At 33.3% G+C, this 19,541-nt stretch overlaps 1 protein-coding gene across 1 annotated transcript; it reads left to right on the top strand.

Moving 5' to 3' along the window:
- Nucleotides 1-9,360: 9,360 nt before the first annotated feature.
- LOC122583265 (thioredoxin-like protein CITRX, chloroplastic) lies at nt 9,361-19,067 on the top strand. Its single transcript, XM_043755689.1, has 5 exons — nt 9,361-9,724; nt 9,824-9,946; nt 11,583-11,663; nt 18,808-18,867; nt 18,969-19,067. The coding sequence occupies exons 1-5, from the start codon at nt 9,497-9,499 to the stop codon at nt 19,065-19,067; spliced, it is 591 nt and encodes a 196-aa protein (XP_043611624.1). The 5' UTR covers nt 9,361-9,496.
- Nucleotides 19,068-19,541: the final 474 nt, after the last annotated feature.

The raw sequence follows: 19,541 nt of genomic DNA, 5'->3' as shown, positions 1-19,541 counted from the left end.
TCATGGATATATAAGATCATTTTTGTTGTAAAAAGTTGTTATCAGATTAAAGAACCCAAAAAATTCAAAGGGTCAGAAACTAATAGTCATATTTTACTTTGATTCTTTGTAAGCTGATAGTTAGATAAGTGTGTAGGGTTTTGTCATCATCAAATAGGGGGAGATTGTTGAGTCCCAATGAATGCTGTAAATTTAATGATGACAAATCTGTATGAAAACACTTGTAAATCTTTTGGTTCTTGTATTGTAATCTGGGTCAGACTAAGTTGACACGGCTTGCGATCTGTAACTGACCCAGATTACGCTTCATACTTTGTAATTGTAATATCTTATGGAAGCAAGTGTTGTTCAAGCTGCATCAAATTGGTAACAGCATTCAATCCAAGTCGAAGAGGAGGATTGAAGATAGAAGATCAAGTTGTTGGTGGAAGACAGCTTGGGATTAGCAGTCAGCCTGGAAATACTTAGACATATTTGCTCTTGACAAACGAGCAATCTGTGTCTGACAATCAAGTGAAGGTTACAACCTGGATTTGTTGATAAAGACGTATGACGTGATAAGGAAGATTCCTAAAATCTAGGTTGGTGGTTTATTTACATATGCATGTCCATACTCTCATTGGACGATCAAAATATCGTGCTACAGGTTTGGGGATCACAAGTACGATGAAGGCACGTTCTAATTTTCCTTTGATCGTTGAATAAATTTCTTATACGTGGCTTATTTGGACACCAAGAGAGACTGAAGCTTTCGCCTATAAAAACTACAATCCTTGAAAGCATATGGGTGACATTCCTTTGAATCATTCTTCATAAAAGTTATCTCTGCTCTTACACACAGCCTAGCCTGTGAGAAGACAGCTTGGGCTGCTTCTCTTGAGCAAGAACTTATTGATTGTTGTTTGTCATTTCAAAGGGTTCTTTAGATATTGTAGGTTATCTTGTTTCTGCAACAACTCTGTAATTCTTTGTATAGATTATTTCTTAATAAAGGATTACATTTGAAAAACGCAATCTGTGTCTAAGAATGTTTATTTCTGCTTTACTGTTTTATTGATTCCTACTTTCTATATTATGTTATATATATATATATATATAGATATGAATCTCTAAAACTATTTTCTTAAAGTCTAGCTAAGGAAAAACAAAAAGTTGTATTCACCCCCCTCTACAACTATTTGTGTACATTATATATTGGTATTTTGTAACACCTCTGAGACTATACAACATGTCATAGGGTTGTTTGATGTTACTTGTATTTGTTGAACAAGATTTCTATGTTTAATCGAAGATCCACATTTTTTTTAGTTTAAATATTGTTTTTATCTTTTATATTCATCGATTGATAATTGTAATTATTAGTTCGAAAGAAATCTATGTCATTGTCAGTTGGTTTATAAAACGGTTAATTGGTCTTTAATTAATCTAAATTCGTTAGAGTTCGAGAGAAACTAGCGATAAAGGTTTAAACAATTAGATTCTTTTTGAGTGTGTAAAACGTCTATGGTAGAGAGATCTGATTAGGCGAATAAGCAGTTCGAGAGAAAGTTTCACAAGATTAAATCATAAAATTAACTTAAGTTCTTATTGCTTAATTGTTTGGAGTATAAATTATTTGCGAGAGCGATAACTATATTTTGAGCAATTAAAGTTTCAAGTATAACGAGAGTTCATCTTGACTACCTTTTAAGTCGTTCAACAAAGCAAGTGATGTTTAGACCCTATGATTGACATGTAAGTTAGTTCAAGTAGGTGCCCCTTTTTATACTATTGTCATAAAATCATATTTACTTTAGTCTTAAGACGAACCCTGCCCCGGTCATACCGGATTCTTTTCGATTAATCTTTCGGGATTACTAACAATTTTCGAACTTTCGCAAAGTGACAATTCGGTCACAAAACCCCTTTTACTTGAACTACTTTATTTTAACAATTACTTTACTAGAGTCCTTGTGATCGACCTCGGATTTACCGAATTTACTATACTGCATGCAATCAGGTTCACTGCCCGTGAGTGTGTTGTAGTCAGTTTTTTTGGTAGTTTGTGTTTATAAATTTGATTACTCAATTTCGCACATCAGTATATATATATAGTATGGATACCGATCCTCAATCACCATCATCCTCCAATGAGTCAATCAATCTCGACGACACAATTCTTAGTACTGTTGCTTTGACCGTTACTACCATGATTCAAGCCACGGAAGATGAGGAGGACAAGTACGAAGAAGCTTCACCTAGAAGGAGATCGGTTTTAGATCGTCGCTACGAGGAGGCATATGCGCGCTTGTTCTGCTTTTACTTTGTCAAACAACCCGTATGTGGCGCTAGAGATTTTCGGCAACGTTATCGTATGAGCAAACGACTATTTTTGAAGATTACAAGTGAGTTGGAAGAACGGTATCCGTATTTTCAACAAAAACTGGATGCTCGTGGAAAGATGGGTTTTATGTCGTGATGTGACTAATTTATACCCATTACCCACATCGTTATTGACCGTTTATTTTCAACAAAAACCGGCGCGTTTATGGTGTTTGTTAGTGTTTACAGGCTCTAAACAGGTTACGCGTTCACCTGGCACATTTTCGGATGATTTTTGGTCAAGACAATGATTTATGAGATTGAGAGTTGATAAAGTTTAGAAGATTGAAGAGTTCAGCAAGCTTAAAGATCGAAAGACGGATTTTAGTCACCAAGCTTGTGACTGCGCCGCAATGGAGGTTGCCATGCCCACTGCGCCACAGTCCTTATCCACGGAAAAGAGTGGAACACGCCCCACTGCGCCGCTGTGGGGGTCGCAGTAGGTTGACTGCGCCGCAGTCAGGAAGGGAGAAAGGATGTCGAAGATTCTCACTGCGCCGCAGTGGAGGTATCAATTTCCACTGCACCGCAGTCACATTGAAGTCAAAGTCAAACCAGACTCATTGTGTCGCAGTGAGGGAAGGCAAAGCCCACTGCGCCGCAGTGAGTGCACGGGGGCTGAAGGATTGGATCGGTTTCTGCATCAGATTTTGGAGGAGTATATAAGCAAAACCCTAGGTCGAATTTTAGGCATCAAAAATCTTTCTAGGAGCTGTTCTACAAGGGTTCTTCAATCTCCAATCAAGATAATTTCTTAGGCGGATTCGTTGAAGATTCACGAGCACCCATCTAGATCATATCTACTTACTGTCTTGCAATTTATTTTTCATCAAACGATTGGTACATCATGTTTCTCTTCTATTTTAATTATTATTGTGGATTGATCATGAGTGGCTAAACGTTTAATCATCCACCTTGATGAAACGAGACGGATAATGTGATTTCAATATTTTTAATTCAAAAGAGTTTATTCAATTATCGTTATTCTGTGATCTTAATGATTTTAATTCTTTTTATTAATTCTTCGTTGGTGGTACCAGTTGAATGTGTATGTGATTTTAAAACGGTTACTTGTCTATGAGTAATTATCACTAGTTCATGGTATGATAGTGAATATCATTTTTAAAAAAAGATTAATTTTGTCAACATGATTGATATCGGTTGGTGGTACCACGTTATTGTCACATAGGTTCAATTGATAATTCGATAGTCAATAAAACTAATTGTTGGAAGAGTTGTCTTTGTTTTGGTGGTACCGGCTTGGGTAACTTAACTAGCAATTAGGTGATTCGGTACTTTGTTCACGGTTGGTGGTACCACGTGAGCACCTTAATCTTATCACGATTATCTTTAAACTCTAGAGAATTTGTTCTTAATTAAATGCAATCACATTTGAAGTCGAGGGAAGTCAAGGAGGATGACTTTTAATTATATTGTCTAAAGTTCTTTTCAAATTTATGCAAATATTTTGCAAACCAATTTTACTTTAATTGTCAAGAGGATTTTCGAAGCAACACCCGTTTTCCAAACCATTTCATAAAGCAACTAGTCATTTCCAATCCCTGAGAACGAACTCGGACTTATCTCTTAACTATATTACAAACGATCAGGTCCACTGCCCATGAGTGCGTAGTAGTGAGTTTTTAGGTAGTTCTAGTTTTAAAAATTTAAAGCTCGATTTTGCACATCATGTCGATATATAAGACTACCTCTGCGCTTGGTCAACTAGCATATGGGTGTAGCGTCGACTTGTTTGGCGAGGATTTGGAAATGTCGGCTAGAACTTGCCGTGAGTCGTTAATAACTTTTGTAAAGGTAATTTTATAACTTACTTATTATTATTATATATATATAGTATTCATTAATTTATATCTATACTTACTTTTTTTATATATATAGTGCTAGCTAATTAACCCGCATATTATGGAGACAGCTGAAAAGAGAATGATTCTTCTTAATATATAACACAATCAACGTATTTAACTTATTATTTGTTGAACACTTATAATTATATTGTATTTTTTGAGTAACGATGTTAATTATTGTATGTTTTGAGTAAATGGTGTTAAAATTAGAATTCGTTAACGTAAACATCACATTAGTTTTGTTAAAAATCTAATGATAATTCAAATCTCATAACTCTAACTCCAAAATAGTATTACAATAATCAATTTTGAGCTACAAATTTGTTTCTATTTTAATAAAACCCTTCTATGATTATCTACTAAAATTATTTATTAATCATAATATCTTGAAATAAATTTTTATTTTTCCTTATTTTGTTCATCTTTAAATTGTTTTGGATGATGTCATAAAAATATCAAGATCATGTATTGACATGTTAAGGGAGTTTCTTTTTAAGTAAAATGATATCATCACAATTTTGTTTTATTAATATAAGAGATTTATTAATATATACTTATTATATATATAGTATTTATTTATATACTTACTTATTATAACATCTCAAACTTTCCGTGTTTGACTATTTGACCTTCCGTTAGTTAACGTTAGGTTCGTTAGGTTATATGTCCTATATGTGATTAAATGATTTAATGCTTATATGTTTAATGTGCAATAATGTGAATGTGATGTTTAATGAAAGTAATCAAAGCGACGTTAAGTAATTAGGTGCTTGTTAGTGTGTTAAGACTCCCGGTAGAAAGATAAGCTAAGAAAGTTAAGTTTAGAACTTGAGGGGTCCTAAGTGTAAGATTTATAATGGGTGGCCAGGGATTAGAGGGCAATTAGGAAGCCCTAATTTCCACAAATCTGCTGTAACGTGTGTGTGAGAAAAGCCCTAGCCAATCCCCTTCCCTCTCCAAGCAAAGATCCATTCGTTTCGTGCCGTTTCGACCAAGGATTGTTTAGATCTTGAGTCCCCTGCGTCAAGTGCAGGTAATATAGATGATTTCCCTTGATTTGTGATCATATGATTCAACTTTATGGATTTAATTCAGTTCTTAGTGTTTAGAGTATGGATGGGGGTTGTTGATTATCATTTGTGATTAATTAATCGAGTTTCGATAGTAAGAATGGTTGTTTAATGTGACCTAATGATCCATTTTTGTTAACAACTCGTTCATGGAGTAATTGATGGGGCTAAATTATCAATTAGGTCTTAAAAGAGTCTTCTCTTTGGTGTAAAACCCGTTTTTGGAAGAAAAAAAAATGACAAAAAGAGACTAACTACCTTGGGTAATAGTCTAGAAATAGACAAAAGTTGAGAATAGACAAAAAGAGACTAACTACTTGGGGTAATAGTCTAGAAATAGACAAAAGTTGAGAATAGACAAAAAGAGACTAACTACCTAGGATAATAGTCTCGAAGTAGACAAAAAGAGACAACTTACCAGGGGTAATAGTCAAAAAGGGACTATTATCTGGAGTGATGGTAATTATAGAGTATGTGACACGTATTTAGACTGTAGGTCAGTTTAGTTTCGTTATACTCATAAATCGGTCCTATGTTGATTATAGGTAGTCGAGAATACTTGCAAAGCTCGGTAACTTACGTTATCATTTGTTGTACGCTTCTACGAGGTAAGATATACTATTTTAACACGCTGAAGGTTCAACAAAAGCATGGTTTTTGTATTATAACTTCCTTAACGGTATTTTGTTACTTATAAGTATTCGGGAGTACACGGGAGGTTATATGGGCTATGCAAATGACCAATGAGGCCTGAAATGCAGTCCCAACGATATGTGATGTTGTCTTATGAAATGAAATGCAATGTCTTATGATGAATTGATTTATGACACTTGTTGATGAGTATTGAAATGTGCATGTTTGTATGGCTTGTTCATCTAGTTCACTAGACTCTTTAAGTTGCCATGTCACGTGCACGTTTAAGGGCCCAAACGTAAAGATGTATAAATGTGATGATTGTTTAGGTTGTGCAAACACCTAAACTATATGTGATGTGAAATCGAGCTCGTAAATTTAACGTGAAAGTGTTAAGCTTAACCCGTACTTGCCCTAGCCCGGTTAAGTGCGTTGATGTGGTTACTCGGGTGGCTCCTTGCAACGAGGTATAACGTGAAGAGTAATACGGGAGGTCTTACCAGCCCCATTGTCATTGAACATACGGATTACTCCTGGAATTGGCTTGCCATTCCTTAACGACATTGATGGACAGCCGTAATGTGTGTTCATCTAGTCGGGTGTGACTTCAGTTACACTTAAATGATGTTATGATGTGTTATGTGATGATGTTAAAGATGTTTAGGCACAATTAGGGTGACCTATTTTGTATGAAAGATGATGAATGAAATGATATGTGATGATATGTATTCTAATGTCGCAAAACGATCTTTATAACGTTTTAATTGGACAAATGCTTTCTAAACCTTGTGTATTCTTACTTAGTTAATTCGTTAGCTAACACTTGTTTCTTGAAATGTGTTGCCCCTCAGGTTTAGCAAGCTAAAGGTCGTTGATGAAATAAGGAGAGGCATGGGTAGATAGCAAGTGATGATGACATTAGTTTACCCATAGTTGCTACTCCATCTAGACTTTGATTTATGTTTTTGCAATTTTCAGATTTGGAATGTTTGATGATTGGTTGCTTTATGTTAGGCAATCAATGGGTTTCCATTAGACTTATTCAATGATGTGATGAGTAACACCTTTTGAAAGAATAAACCAAACTGAATTTTTCTGGTTTGGACTTTTAAACGTTTTTCCGCTTTCTTTGACATCGTTAGGTGAAAAATTTTGGAAATCCATATTTTTAAATGTTGGGTATTACACTTATCATATATATCTAGTATTAATTTATATACTTACTTTATATAGGTATAATTGAGTTGTATGCATTGACACACCTACGGTTACCTACATCTATGGATCTTGAACGAATATACGATGTGCATGGGCAGCTTCATGGTTTCCCGCGCATGATCGGTAGTATTGATTGCATGCACTGGCCATGGGAGATGTGTCCAACCGCACACCCGAGGGGATATTGGAAGACCATCGTTTGTAACACCCATGAGTTAACCACGAAAGATTTTAAGTCAAATTAAAAATTTAAATATGAAAGTACGACCTCGTAATGTTTAGTCGGCATGGTAATTGTAAAACGACCTCGTAATTATGTATCGACATCCTAATTTTGTATCAGCATCGTATTTTTGATTTGGCATCATATTCTTGAGTTAGCATGGAAGCACCTCTATTTTACCCTACATATAAATACTTATATTCTTTCACAAACTCTCATTGTATCAACATAGTCTCCAAAAAAAACACACACAAACATTTACTACCCCCTTTTTTGCTACCCCATTTTATTAACCCATTTTACTACCTCACCTTTACTACCTCATAATCATCAAGTTTTATGGAAATCGAACCTTACTTTGTTTAGATTTAGTGTCAAAAACAGTGTTTCTACCTCAAATCATCATCATAAACATCTATTTTGGTCAGATTTGAAGTAAGAATCAAAACCCTTTTTATGCTCTTCTTTTGAATAATTTCGGTTTTCTTTTAACACGCATACTACACCCGCCAAGTATAACACTTTTTACATCCAAAACGTTTATAATCATATACTACAACTTTTTTCAATGTTTCATGTAATTTCGTTAACAAAATCTTGAGATATAAGAATTTTTGAACACTTTTTATAAACTTTGTTCAAATGGGTTTAAGTTCGTTAGCGAGTTTCCGACTTTAATTAGTATTGTTTTTCTGTAATATTTGTGGGTTTATAAGTACAATTTGATGTTAAAAACACCTTCCAAATCGAAAAAAACAATTAGGGTTTCCTAGAATAAATTTTGGGGAAAGACTACCCACTTTGCGACCCCGTCGATTTACGACCTCGTAATTCGTGACCCCGTAATTGTGACCCCGAATTTGCAACCCCGTAATTGTAATTCCGTTATTTGCGACCTTGTTTACTATGCCAATTTCAATTTTGTCTTTTATTGAAGTACCCCAGATTTGCTAGCCTCTCAATTTTAATCTCTCAGTTAAGACCCCAATTTCAATTTAAGACGTCAACTTTGAATTGAGACCTCGGATTTCGATTACTACCTCAATTTGGTCAAATTTAGTCGATTTAGTCAAGTTTTGTCGATTTACTCAACTTAGTCAAACTCGTCATTTGGCCAACTTTGGTTAAACGTAAAATTTGGTCAAAGTCAAACTAGTACGCTTTTGGACAACTTAGTCAACACTTGGCAGCACATTATGAGCACATTTACCTCTAAGGAACGCATACTTAATTGTGATAACTTGAACGAATGGGTATATATATGGTTTTGAAAAAAAACTTTCTTTTGCAACATATATTTTTATAACGTTTCACATATGAATGAACAAAAAAAACATGTGATCCAATACATACTTTAAAAGTTCTCAAGGTTCTTACAAAAAAAATAGGTTTTCAAAATAAAGGTCCCCTATATGGGCTTAACAAGTATGTTGCTAGACGCATGCTTCTACCACGACTTTCATAAAGGGGAGGGGGAGATTTTATATTCAAACACGTGATCTTTAGGGAGGAGTTTGTGAGGGGGACACTTAAAAGCAAGCTGCTTCTAGCAGCATTTTGGTTTGTTCCTCATATATATATATATATAGGGAAAAGTGAATATGGGGTTGTTATGCACCCAACTTGGATGTAAAACCCCTCACATACTAATTTTTTTAATATTTTGAATACATGTTTGGGCCCTCATGATTTTTATAGTTTAAAAAAAAATATGCGAGGAGTTTTTTAACCAACTTAGGTGTTTAACAACCTCATATTTCTATATATATATATATATATATATATAAAGTAAATATAAGGCTACCGACACTTAGGTTTGTAGCCCTTCTTATGCTAATTTGTTAGTATTTTATTTAATAAATAAATGCATATACCCATAAATTTTATAAATGAAAAACCTAACATGTAAAATTTTTCACACCTCTTCGACAACTTTATATTATATCCCTTGTATATATTATCAGTTTATCACCAAAAATTATTCATTTGGAATATTTGGGAAGAGCCTTCATTTCGTTGGGATTTTAATTTGTTTTTCAGCGCAAAACCCTATCAAAAACCTTCATCCCCTTCCTTATCTCTAGAATATCCCCACTCCCTAAACTAAACTACCCTTTCTTTACACAATGCTAGTTGTGGCATCAACAACACCCTTTGCATTCTATCATCCTCAGCACAACAATAATTCCTCTCCTCCATTTCTTAAAACAAAAGATTTCGCAACTACTAGTAAATCCCCCCTTTTTTTACAACCATCATTAATTCAATTATCATCATCTAGTACCAGAATTCCCCTCTTACCACTCGCTACACAACCTTCCGCTGGCAAATTCCTCAGACAGGATTACCTTGTTGTATGGCTTCTTTATTTTTCTTTTAAGTTTTTATGGGTAGTAATGTTGATGGCCCTTTCAGGTTGCTTTGTTTTTTAATTGTTGAAAATGTTTATGCAGAGAAAGTATTCCGCTAAAGAGATTCAGGAGCTAATCAAAGGAGATAGAAATGTCCCGCTGATAATCGATTTCTATGCCACTTGGTGCGGCCCTTGTATATTGATGGCTCAAGAGCTTGAAATGGTATCTCAATAATTCCTGCTTATGTTTTTCAACCTATCTATCCATATCATGATTCATGTAATGTCTGCATTTAATATGGTTACACATTATTTTTAAGTAGGCTAGACTTTATCATATTGTGATTGTGTGATGTGCAATGCTATTTTTTTTTCTAAGACTATCCGGAGCAAGGCTTTCTTTCCTAGGGGCATCTCGTGACACATGGCAGTCCAGTCATCAAGGGGCATTTCTTTTTATTTGTTGGAGCAAGGCGTTAGATAGAAAGCCCCAACATGGACCCACTAAGATTCCTTCTCTCTCATGCATGTGTGTGTGTTTCTTTCTTCCTTTTTGGCGTCCCTTTTCTCACGCCCCTTCAATTTTTTTGTCAAAGAAAGCCCCTTGGGGCAATGTTCTAGGCTTTCCAGGGCTTCCTGAAGGTGAAAAGTGGGAAAGAAACGCCTTGCTCCTGATAGTCTAAGAGCCTTCATGTGTCATTTAGAAATCAATCTATTTGGGAAGAGCCTTCATTATTTCTAAGCATGTGAATATCTTAATATCTTAGGTTGGTATAATTACTTTAGGTGAGTTGGTGTGGAATAGTAAAGGTGCTGTAGTGGGAAAGCCCATTGTGGTTGAACAGACCCGAGTTCGAATCCCACTCACTCCCGTCACTTTTTGAGATATAATGAAGGATTGGACCTTGTGTTAGTCCAGTTCCCTCTTGATTGTGCAGATGGCGGCATTTTTGGGTTCCCTCGACCCTTGCTATGAGGTTAAAAAATCGGGAAAATGGGTAGGTTCAGGGTAACGAGTCCCAATACACCATTGAGCCGTTTAGAAAATTAAGGTGTGGAATAATAAATGTAAACAAATCTTTGATTTTGGGCTTCACTGATTTAAATGCAACTTTACATCTTACCCCCACCCCCACCCATACCTTGCACACTACTACACTAGTAGGAATGGATATTGTTATTGATTTAAATAAATGCATTATCTAAGCTGAAACGAATATGTCAATGTGGATTTAAAATAGTAACCTAGGAGTAATTCTTATCAAATTGATGTATCAATGTGGATATATACATAAAGGATGCAATGATCTTCAAGGAGAACCAATATTACCTTTGTGTTTCACTTATACTTTTAAACTAATATATAGGTCGTGTAACTAACATTACATAATTTAGTACACGGTTTGGTTCATCTTTTGTATGAACCAGTGATGGTGGTTCTGTGTCAGTGAAGATACTGTGGTATATCATATATGGTATGTGATACTGCATACTCATGTTGCCATTAGGTGGTGCATAACTAAGTTCAATAGAGTAAATTACAAAACTATCATGTTATGATTCTATATCATATAGTTTTCAATCATATTACATTAATCTCATTTGAACAACTCTTATCATAAAAAGTATTTTTGGTAGAGGCGACATTAACTGTCTGGGTTAAAAGGCTTTCGATGAATGTTGCATGTGTGCATGTGTGGTTTATTTGTCTACCGTTTACTGTGTGGTCTGTATTTTATTTTCTTGTTTTATTTTGCAAGACTGCACTACTCTATGATAGAAAGCAGCATGGTGTTTGGACTTTGTTTAGATGAAGAGTCATTTCTCAGCATCTAACGTGAGTTCATTTTTTCCTAAAGCTTGCAGTTGAGTATGAAAGCAATGCCATGATAGTGAAGGTTGACACTGATGATGAGTATGAATTTGCACGTGACATGCAGGTAACTCATTCATCACTTTTGTACATGATTAAGTGACACGATATGGGGAAAATACTTGTTTGACAAAATCATGAAACAATTTCCATGAAGCCCCCAATAATGTATATAAGTTTATCTACTTCACATTCACATTACCTAGTAAGGGCAATCTGGACTAGTCACAGTTTGTTGTTAAAAATTAAGATGAAAATGATCAAGGCAAAATATGTGGTGGCCAAAGTATATTATAGTGGACACAACCTATTTTCTTTATCAGGAGTTGTTTTGACTTGCGATATGGAAGCTAGCGCTAAGTAGTTAAGGACCAAAATTTCGGTATTTCGGTCAAGGACCGGTATTTGAAATATCGTTTATTTCAGTGATTTTAATATTATGCAATATATATGTTATTATATGTATATCAAATAGATTGCTATTATACACACAAAAAAGCAATTATATTAAGTTAATACTTCACCTAAATATAAAACTCAAGCTTGAAAGTGTCAATATTTGATAGATTAGTGTTAATGCTTGCAAAAATTAGTGTATCTTATGTTGTTTTTTAGTTTGGACAAAAAACAAATAAAGAAAAAATAAGAATAAAAAAAACTAAAAGCCTGGTATACCGCCGAGATACCACCGAAATTTGACCGATTTAGGTGAGATTTCGGTATATTTCACTGAAAATCTCGGCACCTAAATTTTGGACCAAAATCTGGATTGGTATACCAGTGGAGGACCGAAAACCGAAATACCACCGGTATACCACTTGTGTACCACCGAAATTGACTACATAGATAGTGATCTAAGTAGTTTAGGCCTGAAATTTCGGTGTTTCGGTCAAGGACTGGTATTTGAAATATTGGTTATTTTAGTGGTATTTCGGTGGTATTTCGGTAATCTTAATATTATTATATATAATTATATATATTCCAAAAAGCTTGCAATTATACACACAAATAGCAATTATATTAAGTAAAACTCAATCTAAATATCAAAGTCAAGCTTAAAAGTATCAATATTTGATAGATTAGAGTTTATACTTGAAAATTTTAGTGTTTCTTATGTTGTTTGTTAGTTTGGAGTTTGGACAAAAGTAATTTAATAAAAAATCTGAAAAACTGGTATACCACCGAAATTTGGATCGAAATTTGACCGATTCCGGTGAGATTTCGGTAAATTTCACCGAAAATCTCGGTACCGATATTTTGGACAAATTTATACTAGTATACGATACCAGTGGAGGACCGAAAACCGAAATACCACTGGTATACCACTGGCATACCACCGAATTTGACTACATAGATTAGTTTTTGGATAAATCAATCTTTTACCATACATGATTTCAGGATTTAGGGTTCAAATAACCAGTCATACCAACATCAAAACTGTTTATCTTTGTGCAAAAAACATATAACTAACTACCCTTATCCCTGGTTTTTGCTTAAGTACTAGGTGACCTGCCGCAGTTCATGTTGCTTTGTGCTAATTTATTTGCGCATTTTGTACAGTTTGGTGTTTTGCTCATGACTTTTTTGCCCAAAAACTTGAATACTAGGTTTTTTCGCTACTTGAAGGTGTTTTTTGCTACTTAAAAAAGGGAGTTATATATAATATATATACAAATAGATATATGATGGTGTATTGGTTTTTTAGTATTTTATGTGTTATAACTTATAATTTGTGTTTTAAAAGTGCGTGTCCTGAGCATGAAAATCCCGTTGCTATTGAGCTTCGTGAATGGACTCTCGCATTTGTTCGCCTTTTGATTTTTAAAACTAAGTCCTTATAGCCTGATTTGGAATAATTTTACTTCAATTTCCCAGTATATCTCCTCATATATTGACTACAGAAGTATTACACAAAATCATTTTATTCTTTCGATTGTAGTTATTTATTATCACGATAATCACTTTTAAGATGCACATCCAAGCACACCCTTATACAATCGAAACTTATCATATGATATAATAAGTGGTCAGAGTCATGTTGTTATGTAGTAAAGTAAAGAATGTGGTTCTTACATGACAGGTAAGGGGTCTACCAACATTATATTTTATCAGCCCAGATCCAAGCAAAGATGCGATTAGAACAGAAGGGGTCATCCCGCTTCAAATGATGCGGGATATTATCGACAAGGATATGTGATAGGAAACCAGAATGAGTGGACTTTGAGATTGTCACTACTGCTTTTCAAAATTGTTTAGTGTTGTATTTCTTGAAAAGATAGAATAGTAGTGAGTAGGGTCATGTCAGTTTTAGCACATTAAAGTTTAGGGCTTGCTTTGTATGCATCTTGGTCAACTAATGTCTTTAAATTTTGGTCTATATTGTTTAATCAAGTTCTGAAATGGGGTTCTAGAGCAATTTAGTATTGGAAACAAACATATTAAAATCTAGAGACAAATTATACTCTCTATATTCGCTTAATGTTTATGTGTGTGTGGGTTTTTTTTTTTGGATAGCTCATTGCCATTATGTATTTATGTCGAATTATCAATCTAAAGAATCCACTAAAATGTTTACTATTATTATTATTTTTTCTTAACCTGGGTGTTCGACGTGCTTTGTGAGCCAAATAATCTTAGGATAGCCACCCATTTTGTATGTTTCACGGAGTTATCGCAGGTGAACCTCTATGGTTACAAGGGTTATAGTTTTATCTCCCAAGAACCTGGAACCTTCATGAATTTTCACCTTAGAGACTAAGTTTTTACCGCAATATCACCATCCTTACTAAAATGTTAAACTTGCAAACCATTCATGGTAAAGCAGTTGATCTAAGGGATTATTTTTTTTTAAGTAGGTCTTACATATACTATAGACAAAATGAGTAATGATATATATGCCTAAAAAATATGTCTATAATATACATACTTCATTTGTTTTTGACACATGTCTCACACATTTTTTCTTTCTTATTTCACACCATTGATTTTGTCATATGTCTATATCTCTTTGTTAGACACACCTTAAATCTAGGCACATCAAACATTTTTCATCTTTCAAATATGACACCACAAGAATTTTAACCCGAAAGATTTCATTAAACAAACAGAAGTGTAAAATGGACTTGATGTGAAATGTGTTCGTGTGTGCATACATATGTAGTGCTATTTGTCAACTATGTTGTCATTTTGGACCTACTTCAATGGTATAACAGATTGCACTATTGTTAATTTATTAGATACCAACAAAATTCTGAAAATTGTTAATTGTTTAGTAAATTTTCAAGTAAATACACGACTTTCCGAATAATATTCGCGCCAAAGGAACCCAAGACATTACGAAATAAAACTATAGTATTAAATTTACTTCTTGTAATAACAAATTAACAGACTGACATTGTTTGTTTAAAAGAATATGTGCTTACACTAACAATTTGTTAAGCAAATCAAGACAGATCTCGTTAAAAAAGTACATGCTATTGAAGCTCAAATGAGTTGAAAGATGTCCAAATTAGAAAACATTAGGGACTTAACGAGTAACAATGTAGAAGACTCTTTTGTCCAAGTAAAACCTTGATCTCAAATATGAAGTCGCTTAATAAAGGTCCCTGTGTCATGGTCTAAATAAACAAACTTGCTCAAAAATATATAAGCAAGTTAAATACCCAATCAAGTGCAAGTTGTACTTGGTGGTGATTCATACGAGTAGATATATTTAATCTAATTTATAATGTTAAAGTAAATATTTAATCTTGCACTTGTCACCCGTGAAAATTTTCAAAGGTATGATTCTAACTTGAGTATTTTTGTAAGGAAGCATTGATTTCCTACCTCATATCACCTATTAAAGGCGAGGTCGAAAACTGTACAGTTTTTCCCTACAAATTCACATCCCTCGTATACATAAATCTTAATAGTGTAAAACGGTTTTCGAAAATACTTATCACTAAACCACTTGAGGATGATTTTTTTGTCGGATAAACAATTAACTAAGATTTCGTTTGGTTATGGAAAATGTATTTTAGTTTTTAGTTTTTCGTTTTTTAAAGGAGATATGTCATCCGTGCGTTGCCCCGGGCGACATGACGTTTGTGAATGTCTTTCTTTTTAAAAAAATTTATCTAAATTTATTAAGAAAATGGTATTAGGAGAAATGACGAAATATAATACATAAACGACGCTCTTATAAGAATGACAAAATGTGTTGCGATCATAATATAAATAATAATAGAAAAAATATGACTTTGATATATTAATTTCTTTCTACCATTTTCTAACCAAAGTATTACATGTTCCCTTAAAAAGTTTGTGTGAAAATAAAAAAGGGTTTAATGGATGCCTACAATTTAAAATGAAATCCTTAGTACAAAATGTAAGAGATCAAAGTTTTTAGTGTAAATGTATTTTAAAGAAATAAAATTAAAAAAATTTACAAAGATAATAAATGTATAATGAGGGAAAAAAAAAGTTAAGCATGTAAAAAATGTAAGTTAAAAATAATAATTAGAAAATAATGGACATGTGGGGCCTACAAAAAAATAAAATAAAAAGTTACTATTCTTTGCACAAATCCCAATACTCCCTGGCGTTGGCCCGCGAGACATTACGTATGTGGATTTTTTTTAAAAAAATTACTTAAATTTATTAAGATAATTAGGAAAGATAACGAAATACATCTATGAATAATTATATTAATACCGAGACGACGCTCTTAAAAAAATAGCAAAATGTGTTACGAACATAATACAAACAATAATAGAAAAATATGACATTTTTTACATATGAATCCAAAGTTTTGAATTAACCTGACATACTAAAATGTCAGCACATGGCCCAAAATTAAATATAAATAAGTAGCCCAAAAATTTGAATATGGAATAGCAAAGCCCATTAACGATAACTATATTAATACCAATAACGACGTTCTTAGAAGATTGGTATAATATTAAAACAATAATAGGAAAAAATGACAATAAAAATATATTTGATAGCATGCCCATGTGAAAAAAGGAATACTAAAACTTTTGTGTGAAAGTGAAACCTGTACAATTTAAAATGAAATCCTTACTATAAAGTTTTAATAGATTAAATCTTTTCGTATAAAATGATTTTAAAAGAAAATAAAAATAAAAAACGTTAAATGTTTGAGCATGAGAATGAAAAGCTCAATTATAAGAGAGTTTAACCACGAAAATCATCAAGATCTCCTCAAAAAGAGTGCAAACCCAATAAACTCTTGACGAATCTAAGGTGTATGATGATTTTCCCATAGAGATGTATCGATCTATAATGATATAGATATAATATGATTTTGATATAATGATTGATGAATGATTAATGAATGTTGATGAATATGAATGTACTGCTGGTGTTATAAAATATTCTCTGTGATTGCAGCGAATGTTATAAAAGTGTGTATGAATGAGAGAATGTGTATATGATTCTATCTGACAACCAATGATGAGGGTATTTATACTGTCAGATTGGGTTTTCTCGTACGTGGGCCGTATTGGGCTGCTGGCCCAAATCCCAAGGTACCAGGTTGATCATTCAAGAATTATTACTGGTTAGTCAACCAATAGTCATCCAAAATTCAAGCTATCAGTTTGAATATAATCATATTTAAGTTGATGTTAATAGGAAAAATAATAAAGCCGGGCCAAATTTAATGGTAGGTTCCGATCCTTTTATTTTCTTCTAGGCCGATATATATATATATATATATATGTGTGAATAAATCTGACTGTTCAAGATCCGATTATACATATATATATATATATTAAGATCCGATTTCATATATACATATATATATAATAAAATCTGATTAATGCTAAGCCTCCAAGATCCAATCTCCCGATCTTTAGGATCCGACTTATATATACGTGTTATATATACGAGCACAACTTTATATATATGTGTGTATATATATTAAGGTCCGACTTATATAGGAGCACAGCTTTAGGATCCGATCTTTAGTCTCTGTCTAGGATCCGATCTTTCAAGTTCCCTTCTAAGTCTCTTGGTTTCGATCCTCCAGGATCCGTTCGAGCGAGAGAGAGTTGCCAAGATCCGAACTAACCTTTGATTTCTTTCTAGGATCCGATCCGACCTACCTGAGAGCTAATCCTATCAGTACCGATCCTAGGTTCAACTTTATATATATATATATATATATTAATTCCTATTGTGCTCGGGTTTAGAATATATATATATATATATATGGGGTTCGACCTATATATAAACTAATATAGGATTCGACCTATATTAATCCTTATTGTGTTCATCTTTTCAGACTTAGTTTCTTTGAAGATCCGATCGTCTCCCGCTTTGAACCCCTAGGTTCCGATTACAATTAGGGTTTTTCTTGGTTGGATCTCACCATAATCATCATTAAAAAAAGTTAAATAAATTTACAGTGAAAAAAAGTTAACCATTTTTTTAAAAAAAGGTAAAAATTACTTTTGTGTGAAAATGAAACCCATACAGTTTAAATGAAATCCTTAGTGTCAGGGACTGTTGACAACGAGAATGAAAAACCAAGGGACTGTTTGCAACAAAAAAAAAGCACATGGGCACAATGCGAATACCGACAACCACATGGACCATTTGTGACATTTTCTCTTTATTTAATGTACCACGAGTGGGCATCACATTCACATCTGTATAAGAATCTTAAACTAAAGTTTTATTTAGGGAAAACTACAGAAAATAGAAAGCACTTTTAGACTAATTCACGATATTAGCAGTGACCTTTAAAAGTTTTAGTTATTAGCAATGACCTTTCATTTATTGGCGTAAATAGCAACATTTGACACGTGTCTTTGATGACGTGGAAAATTTTGATAACGTGGCAAACTTTTACTGATGTGTATTTTCTTATTTATCTATTATTCTTATTTTCGTTGTCAGGTCAGTTTCCCCCAAAATAAAAACTCCCACTTCGTAACAGTGACACACATATAGGGTGTATAGAGTTCATAAACCCAAAATTGATTACGGGCGATAGGGAAGCAATTGAGGGTTCTGATGATTATATATTTTTTTTCTATTTAAATATAATAATGATTAAGAGATTTTGTACATTAAATTACAATATTTGACCCGTTTCATTCGGCCTCATAGAGATATAGTATGATTCCCAGTGTCGTTCATCTGTAAATGTGTTGAATATGTCATGATTAATTCTTTTGATTAATGTGATTTGTTTTATACAGGTTTGGGATTTGAAGACTACTGATTGTCTACAAACATTCAAGCCACCACCTCCATTGAGGGTATTGCTAATTTACTAGTTACTACCATATTAATTACAATGGGTCCTTAATTTGTTTTCTTCCCCATGTAATTTTGCGTTTCTTTTGATTATGATTTACAGGGTGGTGATGTTTCTGTAAATTCCGTTCACCTTTCCCCCAAAAATTCTGACAATGTAATAGTTTGTAACAAGACATCATCCATCTACCTTATGATTTAAGTAATCAATTTTCGGTTTTATGAATTCTATAAACCTATGTCAATGTTAGGACTTAGGGGTTTTTATTTTGGGGGAACCGACTCGGTAACGAAAATAAGAATAATAGATAAATAATAAAATCCACGTCAGTAAAGAGTTTATTGCCACGTCATTAAAATTTTCCACATCATCAGAGACACGTGTCAAATGTTGCTATTTACGCCAATAAATGAAAGGTAATTGCTAAAATCAAAAACTTTTAAAGGTCTCTGCTAATATCGTGAATTGGTCTAAAGGTGCTTTCTATTTTCTGCAGTTATCCCTTTTATTTATTTACTTTTTATCTAATATCTAACATCTTATACTAGATTACTATCTAATATCTAATACTATCTTATAAAACATTTTACCCTTTTTTTTTAAAGAAAAGATGAATTGAACTATCTAAAATACTCATATTTCTTATTCACTAATTTAAACATCTTTACCTAATAT

The sequence above is a fragment of the Erigeron canadensis genome, chromosome 9, assembly GCF_010389155.1.
Source record: "Erigeron canadensis isolate Cc75 chromosome 9, C_canadensis_v1, whole genome shotgun sequence".
Taxonomy (NCBI): domain Eukaryota; kingdom Viridiplantae; phylum Streptophyta; class Magnoliopsida; order Asterales; family Asteraceae; genus Erigeron; species Erigeron canadensis.
Note: the sequence above shows the minus strand (reverse complement) of the source record. Positions and strands in the feature narration are given on the sequence as shown.

Bases quoted from the DNA above. Each gene is read 5' to 3' on its own strand.
- LOC122583265 (XM_043755689.1), top strand. From the start codon at position 9,497: ATGCTAGTTGTGGCATCAACAACACCCTTTGCATTCTATCATCCTCAG. The intron at 9,725-9,823 runs GTATGGCTTCTT...ATGTTTATGCAG, and splicing joins TCAGACAGGATTACCTTGTT to AGAAAGTATTCCGCTAAAGA. The intron at 18,868-18,968 runs GTATTGCTAATT...TATGATTTACAG, and splicing joins AGCCACCACCTCCATTGAGG to GGTGGTGATGTTTCTGTAAA.